Source organism: Notechis scutatus, chromosome 9 (assembly GCF_049901735.1).
Source record: "Notechis scutatus isolate UNSWTSFEM ecotype Mainland chromosome 9, rNotScu1.2, whole genome shotgun sequence".
In the NCBI taxonomy this organism is placed as follows: Eukaryota; Metazoa; Chordata; class Lepidosauria; order Squamata; family Elapidae; genus Notechis; species Notechis scutatus.
This window is the reverse complement of record NC_142017.1, coordinates 22,744,416-22,766,890: the sequence shown is the minus strand read 5'-3', so window position 1 is coordinate 22,766,890 and position 22,475 is coordinate 22,744,416. Positions and strand designations below refer to the sequence as shown.

Here is a 22,475-nt window from a genome sequence, read left to right as displayed (position 1 = left end):
TCTGTCTCTTTTTTTCAGCTTCAGACAAGCAGGTGGGCTTTGGCGGTTGAAGTTTTCTAGTCTTATATGGCTACCGTACCTGCTCAATCCTTGATGAGGAATGTTAGATTATGGTTAGTAGGGAGAGGCAGATGAGTTTTGTCTCCATGTCTGACAAAACTGTTTCCCATTATGAGATGGGGAACAGTTAGGCACAAAAAATTGTTTATTTATTATTACAGTTTATGTAGCTGCTTATCTCATATACATGACCAGAATACAACAATTAAAAATGATAAAAAACAGTACAAAAGCATATTAAAAATCATCATAAAATAAAATTCATAGCCCAGGTAATCATATCGCTACAACCACTGTGATGGCTCAAGTCTTTTCCTATCATTCACTCATTTTTTTCTCTCTTTTACATGCCTGAACTCTAGGGAAGGGAGAGCAGTAGGGCTTCTCTTTCTCTCTGTTCCTCCATCCTCACCACACTGAGTCTCTTCAACAATGCACATACCCTGCTGACCTGCACCTGCTTCCTGTTGTGGCCTCCTGTCACGTGTCTCCCATTCTGGAGTTGCAGTCTGGTCACACATCTTCTATCCTGTGGCTAAAATCCTTTTCCTGTGACTCCTGTCTCTGATCATTGGCCCCGTGCATTCCCCTCAGAGCCCATGTGGGAGCCATTGGACATCGGTTGTGAGCTGCAGCGAGGTTATTCTTTGTGTTGCAAATACTGTAATCGTATTTATTTGATCAGTGCAACGGGTGCTATTCATGCCATTTGACAAAGGATAAATAATTGAAAAGTTAGAATCCTGTATGGAACCAAGCCTGTGTTTTTGTTTTTGCAGGAAGTTGGAGTGGCAGACTTCCAAGGTCCCTTCCAGCCTTACGTTTCCCTTCTCCAACCTCATTGTCTTCCTGGGTGGCTGTTTTAATCTTACCTGAAATGATTCTCCTACATCAAATTTAGCTCAAATTAATCTGGCAATTCATGTCTTGGAGAGTTGCTAGAGGCATCCAAGAATTCTGTCAAGATGAATTCTTGAAATGCTGTGTTCTCACCCCCGTGCTGCTAGGATCAGTACTAATAGTGGATTCCTCTTGGATAGGAAGCAATCCCTTTATTTGTGTAGGCAGGGGCTTGTGGAGAGCAGTTTAGTGTTTTAGTTTATGCTAGGGAGACGTAGGTTGATTGCTCTTGACCTTGGAGTTCACTTTGGGCCTCCCTCGTAGGGTGACAGTTGGAAGGATCAAGTAAAAGCAGAATATAAATATAAGAAAGATGATCTACCTCAGCTGATTTATTTAAAGACTGCTGAAAACTAATAATTCTATCAGCTTGTTGACAAGATTGGTTTGTGTAACTATAACAACACTCAGCTTTCCCTCTGTGCCCTCCAAGTTCAGGTCCCACTTGCTCTGAGTAGCTGTGGGAGGCCCATGCCGTCTTTCTGATCACAATTTCTTTGGGTCTTGCTGTCCAGCTTCCTCTCTCCTCTCTTGCTGTTCCTCTCCAAAGCAAGTCTTTCCTATAAGTTGGCTGAAGTTATCTGTTGGCTGCTATGAGTGGAAAACAAGGCGATTTGTTAGTTAAGATGGTGTGTTGGGTGGCCGGGTAATGAACAAGGAGAGGCCCTCATGAAACCGTCTCCCAGTCATGAATGATGCTACTGTCTTTCATTAAGTCTGAAAGAAGATTGGACTTTCTGTTGTTAAAAAAGTTACTGAGTTCGGATGCACTGCTTTGAACATTTGGGGGGAAAGGGTGAAGTAAGAAAAAGAGCCAATTTAGTCTAGTGGTAGGGGACCAGGCTAGAAACCAGGAGGTGGTGAGCTCTAGTCCCACCTCAGGCATGAAAGCCAACTGGGTGATTTTGGGTCAGTCAGTCAGTCACTCTCAGCCCAACCCACCTCACAGGGTGGTGGTTATGCGGACAGTAGGCGGAGGAAGGAATATTAGGTACGTTTGATGCTTGTGTTATTTATAAACATAATAAAAGGCAGGAGGTGTGTGTGTGTGTGTGTGTAAAAGAGACCATATTTGCAAAAAAGGCTATGCCTGCACTTTTTCAGGAATCATGGGAATAATCTGCATACAGTATATGCATATGGTGCCCTGTCAGGTTTAGAGATAGTGTTTAAGTTTGTATATTAACAAGGGAACTCTTATTTCAAGTTGGAAAGACAGTGGCTGAACCAGCCAAGGTTGCTTATTTTATCCCAGACAGACAGAAATGTCTGAACCAGCCCTGAATCTCTCTCTGAGGTCATTGCAATTGTCTATGGTACTGTAGAAAAAGCATTGCCATTTCTCAGCTTATCTGTTCATACAATTAATTGTACACCTTGCCCTGGAACAATCTGAAAACAAACCCAGTCTTAATAAGGAAGATGAAAAAACTGCTTTATCAGTGATAAAGGACATAAACATCCCATAAGCTTCACACTTGTCAGGCAGGTGTGATAGAGGACCCTGTGAGGATGGCCGTTACTCTCTGGGGCATTCTTACTGAATGGACTGGTCTGGCCTGGCTATGGGATGATTTAATCTAGGGACACTGGAGGGCAATGACCATGTTGTGCTGGAGTTCTTGATTCAAGGGAATTGAAAAGTGAGTATAGTTGAGTGGTATCTTGCAGAGTAAGAAACCGGATTATAGTAAATGTGGCAATAAATTAGGAGTCCATGGCTAGAGAAACGAATGGAAAGGAGCTCAGGATTGATCGAGGGCATCATTTCTTAGGAATCTTAGAATGGAGCAGTCAGCAGCAATCCAAGCTACTGCTCCTCCTCCTGGGATGCAGTGGTGGAATTTTTCTGGATTATTTTTTCCTCACAGCACCTGGGCAGATTTGGTCCATTTGCAAGTGCAGACCTCTTTTGCCACTTTCTGTGCCATGTCAAATGTTATCCTGTTCTGTTTTCTATGAACAATCAAGCTGGTGGTCTACAGAGAACTGTGTGTTTCTCTATAATTGTCCAACCTTCCATTGGGTTGGAAAGGATGAAAAGGGCTTCTTCAGCTATCTTCTGAATGTAGGGAACTAAACAAACAACATCCAGGCTGCTGTTTAAAAGCTGCAAAATGTTGATCAGTGATAAAGAAGAGGGAAACTCCTTGTTTCTATTGTGGCTCAATGTTTTCTTTAGTAGAACTAAACTTTAAAATTGATAATTTGGCCAAAGTGTACCTTTTTACTTTGAGGGAATTTAAATCTCCACAGCTAGATAAATTACATCCTATGACTGAAGGACTTAGCTGATAGTCTGGCCGAACATTTGTGTATTTTCTTTGAAAAATCCCAAGGAACAGGAGCATTTTTCTAGAAAGGGGGAAAACTGGGGGGGGAGGGGGGGGAGGACAACATACCAGTTATCCTGATAACATTATTTGTGTACAGCAGACCACTTACAAGATTTAATCTTAAGGAATTTACAAACAAGACACTAATGGATATGTCCAGAGCAAATCTTGCAAGGCGGGTTTAATGTCACTTTTGATCTGGTAAATTGATTGTCTGATTTCAGTGAGGCATTTGACAAAGTATTTCAAATCTTCTGATTAGTAAGCTAGTTAAAAGTAGGCTGAGTGGCATGAAAATTTAGAAGGTACTTGAAATCGTGTGTTTCTTCATCAAGTGAGAGAGACTTGGTGGCATCCTACAAGGGTTGACTCATTGCTCATCGTCTTTATTAATGACTTGGAAAGTTGAAAAGAATATTTATCAGATCTGTAGGTGACACCAACTTTGGTGGGATACCTAACATCTTAGAGCAGGGCTGTCAAACTTGTGGCCCACCAGCCGGATGCATCACGCGTTAGCCATGGCCATGCCCAGTTTAGTGCAGGGGGAGAGGAAAGTTGTGATACGCCACGTGACGCCGCCATGACAATGCGAGTTTGACACCCCTGTCTTAGAGCATCAAAATGAAATTCAGAACTTGTCAGTCTCACCAGGTAGGCCAGACTAGGAATCAACTCTACAGAAAGCTTAAAACTGCTTTTATTAAGAATGTTTATAATAACATAATCTCACAAGTCTGATTGTGCGGTCTTCCTCCTCTTCCTTAGATACAGGGTAAGAGATGCCTCACTTGGCAATAGTATTTCTGAAGAAGATCTCGGAGTAGAAGTTACCGTATTTATCGGTGTATAACACGCACAGGCGTATAACACGCATCTTCATTTTAAGAGGAAATTTCAGGAAAAAAATTAAAAAAATTCTGCCTGCCTGCCTTAGTTTCTGGTTGTTTGGGAGCAGCTTCGGCTGAGAATAATAACTATTCGCCTCTTTTACTCAGCCGAAGCTGTTCCGATTCAACCATTAACGAAGGCAGGCAGGCAGGCAGAACGAGAGCACTGCGGGCGGGCGGACGGGGTGGGGGTGGGGAGAAACGGGCGCTTCAGGAAGCTGCGGCGACAGGAAAAGCCCCCGCTTCTTTGAAGCAGTTTCTTCCTGTGCTGGTGGAGGAGCGAGAGAGCGACTGAGAGAGCTGACCCAGAGAGAAGGACAGGCTTCGGTTGCTTCCTCCCTCCCCTTCTTTCATTTGTGTCCTTGATCCCCGATCCCAGCAGCATTCACCGAAGGCTTCTTAACATTATATCGGCGTATAACACGCATACATCATTTGCCCCTATTTTCAGGGGGAAAAAGTGCGTGTTATACGCCCGATCAATACGGTAATTGCAACCTGAGTATTATAAGCCACAAAAAAGAGAAAGGCAGTTTTACATTGCATTAACAACAATATAGTTTAATTTCCAAAACAGAGGAAATATTTTGCATCAAATATGGAGCCTAATACTCAGCATCATATTTTAAAAAGGATTCCGATAACTAAAAGTAGTTCAGAGAAGAGCAACAGGGATAATTAAGGCAACGTAAATTAGACCTGCAGGGGGAAATGGTGGAATATGAGAAGGGTTGGGAATCCCTTCTAACCATCTCATCCTGTGACCTAAGTCCCATTAATAGCCAGAGAGATTCTGGGTAAACAGACTTCCAACTGCGTAATCCAACTTCGTCGTCTTCTTTTTGAGTCTTTGAATTTAAAGCTCTGCACAGCTCTACTAATTTCCATGACAACGAAGGTCAGAATAGTGAGCAAGAGTATTTTTCAGTTACAGCTGTAAAAAAATCAGAAAGAGTGCCAGAAGAATTAATCAGTCCTGCAATAAAGAAAGCCTTGCCTTTGAGGTGATGGCCAAGAAGCAAAAATTCTGCATATTTGGGGCAAGTGCTCTGAGGGGTGATGAAGGAGGAGGAGGATATTCTTGGCAGAGCTGAGGGAAATGGAAGGAAGAGCTGAGGGAAAGTGGGTGGGATGCAAAAGGCTGCCTGGGAAGAGATGGAGGGGGGCCTTGTTCTGAGGAGTGGTCAGAATGGAGCCTGACTCAGGGGGCCCTAACTTATCAAATATGGGGAAGCTGTACTCTTAGCTCATGAGATCCTAAAAAATAATTTTTAACGGTAGTTTGCTAAATGGCCTACAGTGGCTTGTTCACAGATAACATTCTAAAAAAAATTCACAATTCTAAACTACCACAACTGGGGTTTGTGCATTATTCTGAAGTAAAAATGAGAGGCTAATTTATTGTTGTAACATGTTCGCTTCGTCCTTGAAATGTGGTCATATCTCCAAGTTGTAAGACAACCAGGGTTTTCTGATGGAAGCAAGACAGAGGTATTTTCTCCCTGCCTTGTTGAGCTTTCATCCCTCTTCTCATGATATCCTTGTACAGGTAAAAATACACTCAAGTCAAGCTGAACATTGGGTGGACAGAACCACAGCCTGCCCATTTATGGCAGCCCAGTTGCTGAGCACCCAAAATACAGTCACATGACCCTGGGGGGAGGGGGCATCCTAACTTCAGAGCCGGGCAGTAAGTGGCTGATCCATTGTAGCTGTGAACAATTGCTAAGTTGTGTCATAATAGGTCATACTACCTGTGTGCAGTTTTCTTTGCCACTGTATCAAACTGATTTGCCATTCTCTTTATCTGCATTATTTGTTTAGGTTTCTCAGTTTAGCTTTATTTGCCTTTATGGCTTAAATGGCTGCTGATTTCACAACAGTGACTGTGAAACAAAAATTAAACAGCAACTACAACTATATCTGTTCAAATACCTCCATAACACCTCCTTAAATAGCACATTTGGCTTGGTGTTCATAGCTGCCTTTGAGCCCAGGGAAAAATGTGCCTCCCTTAAGGCACAGCCGACATCTTGAGACGGTCTGTGCTGCATGCAAGGCACGATTGGCAATTTCGGGTCCGAATGATGCACAGCTCTTGTTCTCCTGCATTTCCCAGTTCAAGAGTAACATATCTGCCACTAATGTGTGGTAACGATTTCCTCCTCCTGGTGTTGCCAACATTGCATCAGCCCAGCTGAATTACTGGCTGCAAAGCAATGCTGAAATAAATCTCATGTCTAATCACTCTTTTGTATTTAAGCCAGTGAAGAAAAAGAAAATAAAACGTGAAGTCAAGATTCTGGAGAATCTGCGTGGTGGAACCAACATTATTAAACTGATTGATACAGTCAAAGATCCAGTGGTAGGTATCAGGATAAATGAAAGACACTGAGATTCTTTGCTTCACCTGCAGAATGGAATTAGAAGCTTTTAAATTACATTCTGATTTGTATATATTTGTTTTATTTGTGTCTGTACACAAATTCACACATCTGTTGGGAAAGCTGAATGGCTAGGCTGGGGTCAGATTATCTTGGAGAAGGTCTGACTGTGATCAGCTAAGAATCCTCACTGGCTTGATGGCGCATCCTCCATCTCAGTGCATAGAGAACGGTTGGATTTGGATTTCTAGTTGGTTTCTGAAAGGTTTAATATTCTTTCAGACAGAACTCTCCTTCAGTACTCGAGGTAGGTCAGGAAAGAGGAGGAAAGTATGAGATAATTCAATGCTGCTTACTATATCTTCAATGAGAGAAACCAATTTGGTTGTTTAATTTCAACCAATTGAAAAAAGAAACCCTTGAAATAATTAGGAAAATGGACTAGAACAGAGTGTAATTAAATTGAACTGTTCTCTCTTTCAGTCAAAGACTCCAGCTCTGGTGTTTGAATACATCAATAATACAGACTTCAAGGTGAGTCAGCTTGGGAGATGAAATGTGGAGTTGCTCTTCTGGCAGAACAAACTGTGGAGCTTTTAAGGCAGTTTGCAGGAAGCTGACCTGCCAACTGGAAGTTGGTGGTGGCTGTGGTGGCACAGTTCAAAGAAAGCTACGCAGAGCCAGTTTATTGCCTTGCTTGGAGAATCAGTCTTAGGAGACCAAGCAGGGGTCACTCCACACTAATCTCTGCGCGGGAATACTTCGTTTATAGTTACGCTCTTCATTTGGGAACTGGGCTAAATTTTGAAATGTACAGTAGTTCTGGTGGATTTAGTTCAGTTTTTTGGAAAATTAAGACCAGGCCGTAGAATAGTTAGGATCTGGGACAAGTTTGTTGAACAAAACATTGCAAAAAATTATAATATTTATTTTAGAGAGAAAGCCAAAAAGAATCGGCTGCGTTTTTACCGTAAGAAATCCTCAAGCTGGGAATGAACTCACAGAGACATCAGCAGTTGTTTAATAGGAACAGATAATTATGAATAAAATTGCACACCTAAAGGAAATTTGGAAGAAGAGCAGCAGGTCTGGAGTGGAAAAAAATTGGAACTCTATACTTTTTTTAAAAGAACATTGATATCGTGGTTGCATTAGAAGCTACATACATTGTAAGAATATTATAGAGAGAAGGAGCCCAAGTTTCAGTGAAATAATCAGTGGATATAAAATCTAATGGAAATACCAGCGAATGTGCCTTCAGATAGAGGGCATGGAGTCTAATAAATTAGAAAACTGGAGTAGAACAAATACCTCCACAGGATTATTGAAATTAAAATCCAGCAAGCCAGAGCAGTTTGAAGGATATTCTGCTTGAGTTTCCAGGGGTCATTTTTGTTAATGAGAGAAATGGGCTGGCCCAATGGTCATGATGGGTTTCTTCTACTGCCATTAATGCTATTTGGGCAAATACCCAATGCCCAGATCTCGGAGGCAGAGGGCCTTTTCCACATTCACAGCCTGCTTCTTGAGGTTGTGGGTAGCAAGTATTGGGGAAATGAACCCTGTTTTGGTATCCGGTTCAGTTCACTAGCCCTGGTCATACAAAGGAAGTTGGCTGCCAGTGTAGCTAATTAATTAGCGAAAGAAATGAATTTCTGAAGAATGTTATCCAGTCCAGGTATATATAAATATAATACAATATATTCTGGCAGAATTAGCTGACGTTAGCAATTTGGACTGGTAAGAAAGCAAGAAATCCAATGCATTAAAACAATCCAATTTTGTTTTGAATAAAGGAAGCCAGTCAGATCAGCTGTTAAATAATAAATACATGAAGAGGTTGCTGAAGGATGTGTTTTGTATCTGGCTTAATTGAGTATACTGATAGATGCATAAACCCATTTTCTTCCCAAGGAAGAATCTGGGAAATCATGTCTGAGAGAGGCAATGAAGTGAAATTCTAAATACTTGGATCCTTCCAGAGCTCAAGTATGACACATTTGGCCATATAATAAGCATCTGTGCCACTTCCCAAGCTGACATTTTGAAGGTAGCCATGGAAGCTATGCACTTCCAGATTTTAGATTTTTTGTGGACAAGTGTAAAGGTGGAGGTGATCAGGGTGGATACTGTATTCATAAATCTGGCAGGGTTTGGATGAGAGAGCAATGTCTTCTATGGGTTGTAAGTTTTAATTGTGTACCATCCTGACTCATTTGTGAGGGGGCTGCACAAGAATTGCGTAAGTAGAGAATAGATAAATCATTTTAAGAATGGAGATAAATTAAGGTCCTTAATTACCCTCTCTGCAAGCGGTGCCGTTTAACTTTTTGTCAGTAATTTAGGTGAGGGTTGGAAGCAGGGCAGGGGCAACATTGCTGTCACTACAGTGGAGATCCGATTAAGGCGTTAACGATGTCTATCATAAGTGTTACTTCTATCCTCCCCTGCAGGATAGAAGTATTTCCTTTACAGGGGCACCATAAGCATTGGTGAGCAGGTTTTGGTGCCTTAAGTAGCAATTTAAAACAAAGCTCTAGGTATATTCTGGGTCCTGACTGTTTTGTATTAATACAACTTCTCAGCTGTAACCTGTTAATGTTGCATTCATCGATGGTCAGCTCTGCATGCGGAGATTTCCCTACCCCAATGCCCTGTTAGAGTGCCAGCTTGTTTTTACCTAACCACTTGGCAATCTTTCCAGCACAAGTTCTCACTTTAAGCACCCCACCTATCTCCATGGGAGCTTCACCAGATTGCAGATGGTGGGTAGAGAAAACAAGCGTTAGGATCCTCCTGCCCCGTCCCTTGCCTTTCCAGGCTCATTGGAGGCTTTGTCAGTCTCCTCTTAGGGCTCTTGCAGTCCGTATGGACACCTTGCTGAATGCAGAAGAGCATCTGCAGCCACCCAGTCGGAGGATCTAAGACGTAAAAGGTCCTGGAGTCACAAACCTGACTTATCTTTTCTTGTGTTTCTTTCAGCAACTGTACCAAATTCTAACGGATTTTGATATTCGGTTTTATATGTATGAATTGCTCAAGGTGAGTGTTCACAATTTTAATTATTAGAAATTTTAAACTGCCTAGTAGCAGAAGTTCTTCGTGCGGTTTAAATGAGGGAGCAGCCATTTACATTCATAGTACCTAAATTTAAGTTTACTGAGAGTGGGAGTTGTGTAATGATCACAAATCGCTTTTTAAAATTTTCTCCAAAAATAAAGAGAAATTGGAAAGTTTGTAGTCAGGCTTGAGAATGATACCAATGTCTTTGCTTCAGCATTAAAGGCATGCAAATGTTGGTTGAGATCCAAAACGTTGCAGAATCAGAACTGAACACATGTGGGGTTAAAGCCTTTGGTTGGTTCATATATCGCTCTAAGTTATCTTTAGTCTATTGAGTAAGCTCCCAACTGACCTAGTTTACATAATACTCCAAGCTTTAAAGAATAATTCACAATTAACTTAAATTCACAATTAACTGCTAATTTTAAAGAATAATTCACAATTAACAATTACTCCAAGCTTTAGAGAATAATTCACAATTGAATTTATGGAACCAAGGTATCAGGTTCTGTCTGTGGAGGGATGCACTCAATTAATGGACCTGGGTACAGATCTCCAGAATGGCCATGCTTTGAATCCCCAGTAATTTGTGTTATTTTAGACTTTATGCTTCTGGACAATGCTTTGTTCCCAGGTCAGTTAATTTTGCATAGGATGGAGCTATGGCACAGCCAGTGCAGCCCCCCCCCCACTTACATTTTGATTTTCTCCTCTGTCCCACTCAGTCCCAAATACCGTATTTTTTGCAGTATAAGACGCTCCAGACTATAAGACGCACCTAACTTTTGGGGAGGAAAACAAGGGGGGAAAAATCTGCCTCTGCCTCCCAGCAATTTGCCTCCTTGCAGCAAACAGCAAACAGCCTGGTCAGCTTCAGCTTCTTGAGAACAGGTTGTTACTGCCCGGTTGAGGAGGCTCCCCGGAGTAAGGGCTGGACATAGATCCTGAGAGCAACTTTCCCTGCTCAGATGCTGGGAGATTGTTGTGCCCAGTCTGGGTTTGTTCAGGCTAAAATCTGGACAACATTGGCCCATAGTTACTCTTTCAGGAGCCAGAAGATAGTTATTTCTTGAAAGCATTGATACTTGGAACTAGGTGTCTAACCCGATATCATGCCAAAGGAAGGGATAGAAAGAGAAGGGAAAAAGATGAGCCATCAGGCAGAGAGCAGCATCAAGCCATTGGATGTGGGTCCAAACTGGGAAAGGCAGGCTGGTCCTAGGGAGTTGCAGGGGGCCTGGGGAGCTGGTGAAAGGGCTCTCCCATCCGTCCCCCTTAACTCTGCAGCCTTCTCAAATGGCCTTGGGAGGGGGCTTCCCAGTCTTGAACTGGTCTTGAACTGGCTGCCGATTCCTTTGGGAGTGGGGCTGGTGCTTGGTTGTGCCTCCCAGGTTAACCATTATGCTTTCAAGTTTTTAAAAAAAATATTTTTGATCTTTTTTTGTGCTTGATTTTTGTAATTTTTTTTAGCATTGTTATTTATATGGCCCAAAGCATTTGGACTTGGGCAGCATTATAAGCATCATTTCTAAGCAAATATTTTTTGCAGGCCTTGGATTACTGTCACAGCATGGGGATCATGCATAGAGATGTCAAGCCCCATAATGTCATGATAGACCATCAACAAAAAAAGGTAATGCTTCTGAAAGGCATCGGAGGGCCCCGTCACCCTCCCATCCCCATGCATCACAGATGGGGGACACAAATACCTTCAGGAATAGAATCTCCATTGATTAAGTTACTTAACGATGTCAACTATATAAAACTAATAAAAGTATATCAATAAGATGGAAAGAAAACAGTAGGACATGTTCAGAGTAAGTCATCACCCCTACAGTTAAACTCAATCTGATCTAAATATTTTGTCCTCTTCAAAATGTCCTTCCTCGCAAAAAGTAAAACAGTTTCTCTTGAATGCTCCAATATTTTTGAGTTTTTAAATAAGAATCAGAAGGGACCTTGGAGGTCTTCTAGTCCAATCCCCTGCTCAAGCAGGAGACTCTATACATTTCAGACAAGTGACTGTCCAGTCACTTCTTAAAAACCTCCAGTGATGGAGCAACCGGGGTTTCTGGAGGCAAAGCTGTTTCACTGGTGAATTGTCCTCACTGTTAGAAAGTTTCTCCTTAATTCCAGGCTGATTAGTTTCCATGCATTGTTTCTTATCCTGCCCTGTGGTGCTTTGGAAAATAAGTTGACACCTCCTCTTTGTGGAGCCTCTCAAATACTGGAATACTGCTATCATGTGTCTCCCCCCCCAGTTCTTAGAGTCTAGACTTACTAGAGTCCCCCCTAGTAAGACTCTAAGTAAGCAGCCTAAATAAGAGTCTAGATAAGAATCTAAGCAAACAGCCTTTCCTGCAGAGTAGAGTTTGCAGTCAAGGTGAAAGTGTTGGTGCTCCACAAGCGCCCAGCCTTTCCTAAATTGGAGCTCCATGAAACCTCCTATGTCTTCCATGGGGTCCATTTATTCAGAATGAGCACTAGAACAAGCTCTTTGGAGATGTTGAGGCCTGTAAGTTGTTAAATATTTGTCCAACGGGGAAGCTGATTTGCATTGAGCCAGCTGCCTCAAAGGCTCCCCACGTGTAAGGGATGCAGTGTCATCTGGAGCAGCTCCTTTAGACCTGAGTGAGCTGGGAGTTGGAGAGAGAATCCGAGAGATGAGGTTGGACAGTTGGATTGCCTGTTGCTCGTCTTCCAGAGCAGGTTCGTCCCTGGGAGTCCTGAGCTACACATTAAATGGCACAAATTCCACACTTATCTGCCTGTTTCCCTCCCTCTGTTTCATGTGAAAATGTGAGTGGCAGAGTAGCTGATCACTGTGTTCTCTGCTTTATTCTTCAGAAAAATCTGGAAAAAAGAAAAGAAAAACCATTTGTGGAAGAAAATATCAAACCATGGACTTAAAAATATAATTTGAAAGAGAAGGGAAAGATGAACTTATAAAATTAACAAAAAATGAGAAGCCAGACAGATAAGAATGATCAACTAAAACAAATTCATAAAAACAATAAACCAGTTACGAACATGAAAGTATTTTCACCACTACCTGCAATGGATAGCTGGTTGCCCCCAGCCCTCCTCTGGAAGACTATTTCATAACAACAGCCATATCTTCCTCCTCCTCCTCCCCCTTTTGATTCAGATTCCATTGTCTGCCGAAAGCTGGTGGGACCCAGGAAAGGGCAAGAAGCCTAACAACAGAGCTGGATAAGTTACCAGTCCTGAGTGTTTTAGCCACTTGGGCCTCCACTGAACTAGGCAACTGGAAGGGACAGAAATAGCAACTGGGGATTCTCTAGTCGCATCTTGCTATTAGTGCTTCCTCTTGTCAAAAGTTGGGAGGAGGAATTTCTTGACATGAGAACTATGAAGCAGTGAAATTGCTTGCCTCCCAAAGTTGTGAGAGGTCTATTGTCGCAGGTTTTTAAGAAAAGATTGGACAACCATTTGTCCAAGATGGTCTGAGGACTCCTGCCTTAGGCAGGAGGTTGGATTAGAAGAGGAGGTTGGGTTGCTTCTAGCCCCTTGGTTCTACAAGTCTGTAAGGCCTTCAGATGACCAGATTTTCATCACTGGACTAACCAGCCCATAGATTCCTTTTCTCTTTAGGACCCAGCCCTCCCTGCGCTTCCCCAGCAGATCTCCTGGCCCTGTTTGGCACCTTCCTTTCCAGGTCTTTGTCTCCATTCCTCTAGTCTAGTCTAAAGCTGAAACAGGCCAGGAAAATGGGCTTTCTCCCCCTTCCTGCCATGGGAACGTTGGATGCTCCTGGTTTTGCATTAGGAGGAGATCCTTGGGAATGAGGTGGGAAACCCAGCTTGTGCTTGGAGGCAGACCTGGTGTCTTGCAGAGGCTTTCTCCTTGCAGTGGACTTTGTGGCTAGAAGCTGGTGGGAGCCTTCTGGCTTAGATGTCCCCCACAGGCAGATATCTGGTCCTTGTTTTCTAACAATGAACTTTCTGTAGGTGAGCCTGATGAGTTAGGTGAGTCATCCAGCAATTCTCAATCAGACTGGTAGCACAAGGCTAAATGTATAAGGCCGAGCAGAAGGGCCAAATGCAGCTGTTGGGCAGTCTTCATTTGCCAGAGTGTAATGGAGCAGCTGAGCGTTTTGTCTGTTCGCAGTTGCGGCTGATAGACTGGGGCTTGGCAGAATTCTACCATCCAGCTCAGGAATACAACGTCCGGGTAGCTTCAAGGTACTTCAAAGGGCCAGAGCTTCTCGTGGACTACCAAGTAAGATTTGCCCTCCGTTGTGGGTCTCGCTCTGAGAAACTGATGTGTGCCAGTGCTACTTTCCACCCTTCCCCACAGAAAAAAGGGCTAGCGGGATTTGCCACAAATGTATAAAGAATGGAAATTTTAAAATAGATTAAAAATATGGGACAACAACTCATGAGATCTCATGGAAAGACACCGTGCTGGTTAGTGTGCCTTTTGTAGCTGCCATTTTCCCCCTCCCCGCTCAACTAGTATAGCTTAGATACCAGGAGCTTCAGTTGTGCGCTGGCAAAAAACATTTTTTTGTAGGAATATTTGGGAAACAGTTGAGTATCATGTAGCGGTGGTACAGATGTGGTAGCCCCACCCCAAACTGCCTTGTCGTGTCCCTTAGGCTGGAACTTTGGGTCTTTTCCAGCCTGCTAGAAACGGAAAGACCAGTTCTCTTTCCAAATCAGTTACTGGCATCAGTGCCTTTAGCCATCTGAACCATCGAAAACCACCTGGCCCCAGACTCCTCCTAGGTGTGCAGGAAATACCTGGTTGCCAAAGGAGGTCTTGATGACACTGGGTGGGAGGAAAGCAAAACAAGGGCCTTAAAGATATGAGGGTTCCAGGTTATTGGTCCACTGCTCGGTCCTCTTTGCCGCGTTAGAATTAGAATTAGAATTCCTTATTGGCCAAGTGTGATGGGACACACAAGGAACTTGTCTTGTTGCAAATGCTCTCGGTGTACATAAAAGAAAAGATGCATTCGTCAAGACTCAGTTAGATGGTAATTCTGAACGCGCTCCCTCAGGAGCTCTGCAGCGGGAGCATCACCCCTGAACCTTGGGTAGGTTTGGGTAGAAGCCCAGACAAAGGAAAAGGAAACTAGGAGGTAATATCAGCACAGAAGAGGCAACCGGCCCCGGCTGCCTCGGGCCAACCCGAGTATGTGCCACGTGTTCCTGATGTGCATTGAACACCTCTGGGAAACCGGTGGTGGCCATCCAGTTAGGTGATTTTACACCGCCTGGAGGGAGAAGCAGAGAGCCGTGGGCTGGAATTCATTTTTGAAACTGCTGCCTTCCCTGGTGCTGGAACAGAACTCTTATATCAAAGGTGACAAAGAGGGACAAAAATTGAGCTGAAAGGGATGTTTTCATAGTGTTGTTTCTGCTGTTTCCTCTCCTCCCCAGATGTATGACTATAGTTTAGACATGTGGAGCTTAGGCTGTATGCTGGCCAGCATGATCTTCCGGAAAGAGCCCTTTTTTCACGGTCAGGACAACTATGACCAGGTGAGAAACAGTGGGGCAAGGGCGGCTGGGGTCTCCACCACCTGCCTTCTGCCTCCCAAGATTTGCTGTGCCTTTTAATGGAGATCAAAACCGGACCATCGCTGAGTCAGGCGAGACTCTTCGGATGGCAGCCCCAATGGCGGCTCTCTCGGGGAAGCTGCAAATGGCATCCAGAAACTGTAATGGAGGTGCTTTTCTTCTGGGCTTCTGGGGCTCATCCTCCGGGGCTACTTTTGCCATGGGATGCCCTGAATGGTTCTGAAACAGCCCGAGAAAGGCGACTTGCTTTATGGCACAGGAAGTAAACGAGAGGTTGGCGGGGGGAACTCAGTATACTGAATCGCCTCCAGTATTTTCAACACTGCCTTGTGACACACCTTGGAAGGGGGGAACATAGAATTGGGGGGGTGATTAAACAGACTGGATTCTTAGGACAGGCACGTCGGCAGACAAGGAAAGGTCAGCAGGGGCCTGCTGCTGGTTCCTGGTTCCTTGTTTTGGAGCTTCCTGCGCCATGCGGAGGCTTCTGGTCAGAGCCGTACCTGAGGCGGGGAGGCTGAGGCCCAGCACAGGAGAGAGTTTGACGCTAAAGAAAGGACCGGATCCTTGGGCAGGCATTGGAGACTTGAATGTTATAGGCCTCTAGTGCAGTGATCCCCAACCTTTTTATGCCGTGGCCCGCACCGGCATCAGCTGGGCGCCGCGCCGGTGCCGGCATCAGCTGGGCGCGCCATCTTTTGATGAAAAAGTGCTTCCGGTGACCTCACCGGAAGCACTTTTTCATCAAAAAGATGCGGCGCCAGCGCCGGTGAGCTTTTCCGGGTAGAAATGGCTTTTTACCGGAAAAGCTCACGAAGCGCTGGCACCGCCATCTTTTTGATGAAAAAGTGCTTCCGGTGAGCTTTCTGCCCGGAAAAGCTCACTGGAAGCACTTTTTCATCAAAAAGATGGCGGCGCTAGCAACCAGCGGCCCGGTAGGACTTGTTCCGCGGACCGGTCCGCGGACCGGTGGTTGGGGACCCCTGCTCTAGTGGCTCCCAGGCCTATCCTGGTCATCCTTTCATACATTCCCAGTCAGCTTATTACTCCTAAATTGCCATAGCTCTAAGAATGTCAATAGAGCTGTTAAAACAAAGGATTTCTTCTTGTAGTTTTGCATAGTGAGCCTTCATTCAAATGAAGAAAATGAGAAGTACAGCCAGCCAGAAATAAGAAACCAACCAACATTCATTATGTAATAAGACTTTCAAAGTGATAATGAAATAATAACACCACAACCACTTATAATTAGACAAAACCCATGTGTCATTTTGAAATACCTTGTATATTACAAAGAACATTATCTTTCCAAAACAAAGATCACTGATCTGCTACGAAGTATTTTAAGGTGGGTAGTTGAGTTTGTTTTGGTTCCTTTTAAAGACAAAGTCCACAAATTTAGCTTACTGTATTTTAAACCACAATTCCAGGCTTGATTTTACTTTGGAATTCTGTGGCTGCACTCAGATATTCTGTGCCTGCAAGATTAAAAAAAAATTCCAGTGTTAAGTTGATGACGTGAATGCCTTAACTGTCGTCATTGTGCCCCTGCGAAAGCAGCAGTCAAGAAGAATCAGGCTGGGCTCTTCCTTGGGCCTCAGGAGGCCCCAGGCTTCTGCTCACAGGTTTTGACAAGCCTTGTTGAGTGAAGCTGGTGACTATTAGAAGGGGTGACATATCGGAGAACACGCTTGGTCTACCAAGAACCACTTTGGAATAGAGATGGTTGAGGCTTGAACCTGGGAGCATGTTTCTCCATAGACCATACTTGGCTATAGCTCTTCTCTATCTATGGGTGAGAATAACGTCCAGAACTATCAAGCTTACTGGAGAAAGAGGAAAAATCCTGCATGCAAAAGTTGTATAGCTACCAGTGTTGGCTCAGGAAAACAGATCATTAACCTTTCCGGATTCTCCCCGTGGAAGAGCAGAGCGGGGTCTGTTATTTGTTTTTCTGGTGCTACACACCTCTATTCTCTGTTGCAGTTGGTTCGCATCGCAAAGGTTCTGGGTACAGACGAGTTATATGGTTATCTGAAGAAGTACCATATAGAATTGGACCCCCACTTCAATGATATCTTGGGACAGTAAGTTTATTGTGGAATATTTTTCCTCTTGCATTTCCCAGACCGGTGCCCTTAGTATGAAAGATGACACCAAGTGAGGTGGATTTTCCTGGCAGGCGGACCTTTTCTGAGTAGGTGCAGCCTTTCCTTCTTGTTTCCAAATCCCATACGGCCATTTCTGTAGTCTGTGGAATTCCAGTGCTCAGACTCTTTAAGTTCTTTTTCCTCTTCCGGTTTCATGAGGTTTTAATGTCATGGCAGCCTGTGACTATCTTGATTGCATCGCTTACTTTGGGATGCCAATAAATGCCACGAGGTATTTGTTGAGGTCTATAGATTGTTGATCGAATCTCCCAGAATTTGGCTCTGCAATTTTTATGGGAATTCCAGATTTCAACATTTCTGGATGTATTGATAACATGAAACGAATATATGTGTATGGTGCTTATTTTTTTTCTTTTCTATTCATTTTTGTCCAATTCTCAGAAGCTGCCTGGACAAATTCCTGCATTTTTTTCGGCAAGGTTTTCAGAAGTGGTTTGTCATTGCCTCCTTCCTAGGGCTGAGAGAGAGGGACTAGCCCAAAGTCACCAGCTGGCTTTGTGCCCAAGGCAGGATTAGAACTCATGCTATCCTGGTTCTTAGCCTAATGACTTAACTACTATACCAAACTGGCTTTCGTGATGTTGATAAAAAAAAAGTTTAAATTTCTTGGATTAGTTTAGTTTAGTTTACTTTACTTTACTTTATTGTCATTGCACCTCGTACAATGAAATCAAACACCTTCAGTGCACATCATGACCATGACATTAAACACAAACACACATCCTTCACCCTTCACACATTGAATCGGAAACCCCCAACACCACACCAACACTGCACTATACAGCAGAATTCAAAAGAGCTGCTGCCCTGGGATATAAGCTGTTTTTCAGCCTATTTGTCCTTGTTTTTATTATCTTGTACCATCTGCCAGATGGTAATAGTTCAAAAAAAGGGGGTTCTCAGGATGAGATGGATCTTTGAGGATGTTTTGAACTTTCTTAAGGCAGCGGGAGCTCTAAAGCTCTTCCAAAAAGGGGGGAGGGCAACCCATGATCCTCTGAGGGGCAATGACATTAACCCTCTGGAGTGTTTTCCTATCTGCCATTGATTAAATCAGAAATACAGTTGTCGCAAAGGTGCTTTTTTAAGAGGCAACTGGACTTCCTTGTTTTTTGTTTGGAAGACGTTTCACTTCTCATCTAAGAAGCTTCTTCAGCTCTGATTGGATGGTGGGGAATGGAAGGGTTTATATTCCTTGCAGACAGCTGGTCATTTCCATTCTTTTAGAGAGTCATTGAGGCCACTTGGAGGTTTTATCTATGTCCTCAGGGTGAACCCTGAGAATCTCCATAGACGATTACAAATAAAGAGTTCTGCACTGAATGAGGGGCTGGGCTCAGTGTTGTTAATGGCCCCTCTTCAACTTTGATTATGCACCATGCTGAATTGTTTCCCTTTGGCTTTTTTTAGCTGTGATGTCCATAGTTAATTTTGGGCTATGTGTAAAACAGGAACTCTGATCCGCCTAAGATGTTAGAATCATGGTGTCAATCATTATGTTACACTACACAAATCACAGATAGAACAGCCAGATTGAGTGAATGTGTGTGGCTTTGCCTCTCCAGGGTTCTTAGCAATCTTTGCCTGTAGAAGGCAGACATCACTGTAGAAGGCAGTAACCAGAATGTTTCTTATGTGACCCCATAAGAAACATTCTGGTTACTGCCTTCTACAGTGATGTCTGCCTTCTACAGAGACCCAGTGAGCAACTGGATAATTTCCACAAGCATTACATTCAGTATTTAAAATTCTCACGGAAACCTAAAACTAATGAAAACTCTGACCTCAGATATTGCAATTGCTGGTCAGGTTTCATTTTTTGAATTGGAACTTGAAGGGAGACAGAGAGTATAACCCACGCTTACTCTAGCTTTCCAAGGTAGTGTTGGAAGGTTCAATAGTAGCCCAGAAATCACCTGTTTTGTTGTCATATTCCTTAGTTTTACCTTTTTTAAAATTGGTGTTGTGTTTGACTGTATTGTATTGTAGTTTTTCCCCTTGGGAATACCACAGTATACAATATAAAGAAATTGATATTGTATATTGTGGAAGATAGTTCATATTTAACAGATGTTTCGTATTTAACGCGAGAAGCTTGAGAATTGGGCTTAATGTACTTTCCAGAACACATATTAGTTTGTCGGCTAGTTAAAATGTAGGTTTAAATGAATACCAGAAAAATATTGCAAGAAGCAGCTGAATTATTTCTGTTATTGTGTTGGCAAAAACTAACGGCCAAGAAAATTTTATATTGTGGCACTGTAAAAAGGAAAAGATAGCTTTGCAAAAGAACCCAACTTGCCAACTGCATTGCTCAGCATCTGTTTTCCTGCACCTGCCTCCTCCTGCTCAGCCCCGGCTTCTCCCCTCTGCTTTCAGGCACTCGCGGAAGCGCTGGGAGAATTTCATCCATAGTGAAAACAGACACCTGGTCAGCCCAGAAGTCTTGGACCTTCTGGACAAACTCCTGCGATATGACCATCAGCAGAGATTGACGGCCAAAGAAGCCATGGAACACCCCTATTTCTGTAAGTTTTGAGGGGAGGCATGGAAATGCCTGATCCAGCATTTCTCTATCAGAAATGCTGGCTACCAACTGCTTTTCTTTGGAAACTCCAATTGCTTTGCTATGTGGGAATATTTTCAGAAAATCTTCCACATTCATATTTTGCAAAACCATTTTATTTCGATCATTGATTACCAAAGGGTCACCAGAGGCTGTTGCAGCAGAAAGATGGGGCTGCTGTCTTAGAAATAATTACCCCAAAGATGTGGGTAAATTTAGATGAAAAACTGTTTGGGAGACATGTTTTAGAGTTCAGGATGCAGCCCCGATCTTTGAAAATACAAGAGGTTCTAAGGGGGCTGAATGTTTGATTTGATTATGTTAATTTAAATGTATTTGGGTTTTGGAGTATGTATTCTCGTAACTGAAAGTTTTAAGTTTCAATTTTTTCCTGCTACATGCATTACAATACAAATCAAGAATAGTTGCTAAAGTCCTTATTCTTAAGCAGATTTAGATTTAAAAGGCAATGACAACCTCTGAGATAAATCTTTTCAGGAATGGCATTTTGAGTCTCCCCATTCAGCCTCAGGAGACAGCAGGAAGGCCCAGGCACTAGTGGAAAATAGGCCGCCAGGGAGCCTGTTTGGACTGAGGAGCTCAGCTTCTGTTGGAAGGTCCCTTGCTGAGTTGCTTGGGCTTGTTTGGTATAGACACTTACGGGTTCACATCAACAATTCCTCGCCATTGATGGTTAGCTGAAAATGCCAAGGTAGCAAGCAGAAGAAGAATGGGGGAGTGCATAAGGCCAGAAGAGCATTGTAAAACTATAATTGTCCGTGCCAGGGCTTTGTTTCAGTCAGTCTGCAAAGCATTGAAAGTTACAGAGTGAACAATGTTATGTACCTAGAGACTGCCCATTGAATAATACGTTAGTACAGCTTCATTTATTTCATTTGAAGGCATTAAAATAGTTTAAAGCAAATTCTTAAAAACTCAAAAGTTCTAGGGATACCCCTTGGTTTCATCACAGATGATCTTAGTGTCTGATACTATTCTTCTAAATATGAACTACCTAAACGAAGTCAAAGATGAATTATTGCTCAAGGGTGAATTCTTGCTGAAGAGCATCGTTTCCCCTCCAAATTGCCAGGTGCGGCAGGTCTCCTGGCAGAAATGTTTGCATTGGATAAGTCTGGCTGGTTGGGTTTCCTGGAGCTCCAGGCTGGAAATATCCGCTACCCCAGAGCAGAGCCGGGTGTATTACGATGGGTTCTTTGGCTTCCAGCAACTCTCCTCTCTTTTATCTCCTCAGACCCAGTTGTGAAGGAGCAATCCCAGCCTGGCTCTGACAGCCCTGTGCTCTCCAGTAGCCTCACAGCCACACGATGAAGTTTGGGTAACAACGGGTAATTCCAGAGGTTTACAGATAAAAACACACCCTTCTGTCACCTAAGGAAGGGATGATGAACCCAGCCCCTCTCTGCTCAGCAGAAGCCTCATCTTGAAGAGAGCGTAGCTGCTTAGCTGCCCTCTCTCTTCAGCACTTGTGGCTATCCCAACTTTCTTTGTGTGTTACCAAAGTCCTGATCCCAATGGCTGTGTAAGATTTACATGGATCCGAGGGTATCCAAAGGTCTGCATGACTGACTCTAGGATGATTCTGCAGTTTCCTAATCTGCCTTTCCTAACCTCCCGTTGGGCCACCTTCGTTTTCTCCCCTCCCATGTGCACTGGGATGTAACCTGTCTGCCTAGAGACAGACCCTGCTCGGGTCATTAGCAAGTGCAGACCTGTGCACGGGGAGGCCTCCCCTCCTCTCCGGTGGTTTGGGCCCTTCACCCCCCCACAAACAAGAAGTCTTGGTAATGAATTGAGTCGGTCAAGTTAATCTGCATCAAGACCCATTCAGAACAGGCAGCCATTGAGGGAAACCCAGTTACTTTTTTCCCTTGTAGGGAACTGCCAGCCTGAGCTTGAAGAAAAGTTGCTCTTTGAGACAGAACAAGAGCTTTTTTCTAGTGAGGCATGTTCTTATTGCTAAAAAAAGCCAACGGGGCCATTCCCATCAACGTCAAATTTAGCATTGCTTTGACAACAGCAGGTTTGAATATGTGAAGAAGCAAAGAGGAGGGGTTTCTGCAAAGAAAGCAGTCAGATTGTGGAAGCAGAAACCGGGGGTTGCTCAGAATTGGTCTGCAACAAATGTGCCCTGTCGCATTTGCACATGTCCAGCCCTGCCTTGGAGCCCTTGGGGCGCAGTCCTCTCCCTGGGGGTGGGTGGGTGAGATGCTCCTTTCGGTTTCTTCCCCCTCCCCCTCCCCCCATTGGGTCTCTTTTGAGCCCTTTAGTTCAACCCCACCTTTGGGGAGATTATATTGTGTGATTCTGGTGACTTCATAAACCCAAATTCACACATTTTTTGTCACCATGCCTAAATGCAGAATTTTTTTCTTGATTACATTGTCAGATATTTAATTTTAAATGATGCAGTTAGACTGTTTCTATTTGAAGCATCTGTTTACATTCCATATCCCAGTAATGATATGTTGGCATTGACATCAGGTCAGGTCCATTTGTACGATTCACTGGAACCAATAAATCTCTATGTACAAA

General features: G+C 43.5%; 1 protein-coding gene across 1 annotated transcript in view; it reads left to right on the top strand.

The window, feature by feature from the left end:
• CSNK2A2 (casein kinase 2 alpha 2) overlaps nt 1-22,475 on the top strand; it is a 27,963-nt gene extending 5,488 nt beyond the window's left edge. The window contains exons 3-11 of the mRNA XM_087971862.1: nt 6,450-6,551; nt 7,054-7,104; nt 9,553-9,612; nt 11,183-11,266; nt 13,765-13,875; nt 15,042-15,143; nt 17,169-17,269; nt 19,733-19,881; nt 21,175-22,475. Coding sequence (XP_087827988.1) covers nt 6,450-6,551; nt 7,054-7,104; nt 9,553-9,612; nt 11,183-11,266; nt 13,765-13,875; nt 15,042-15,143; nt 17,169-17,269; nt 19,733-19,881; nt 21,175-21,251 — 837 coding nt within the window. The 3' untranslated portion in view covers nt 21,252-22,475. The remainder of the gene's footprint in view (nt 1-6,449; nt 6,552-7,053; nt 7,105-9,552; nt 9,613-11,182; nt 11,267-13,764; nt 13,876-15,041; nt 15,144-17,168; nt 17,270-19,732; nt 19,882-21,174) is intronic.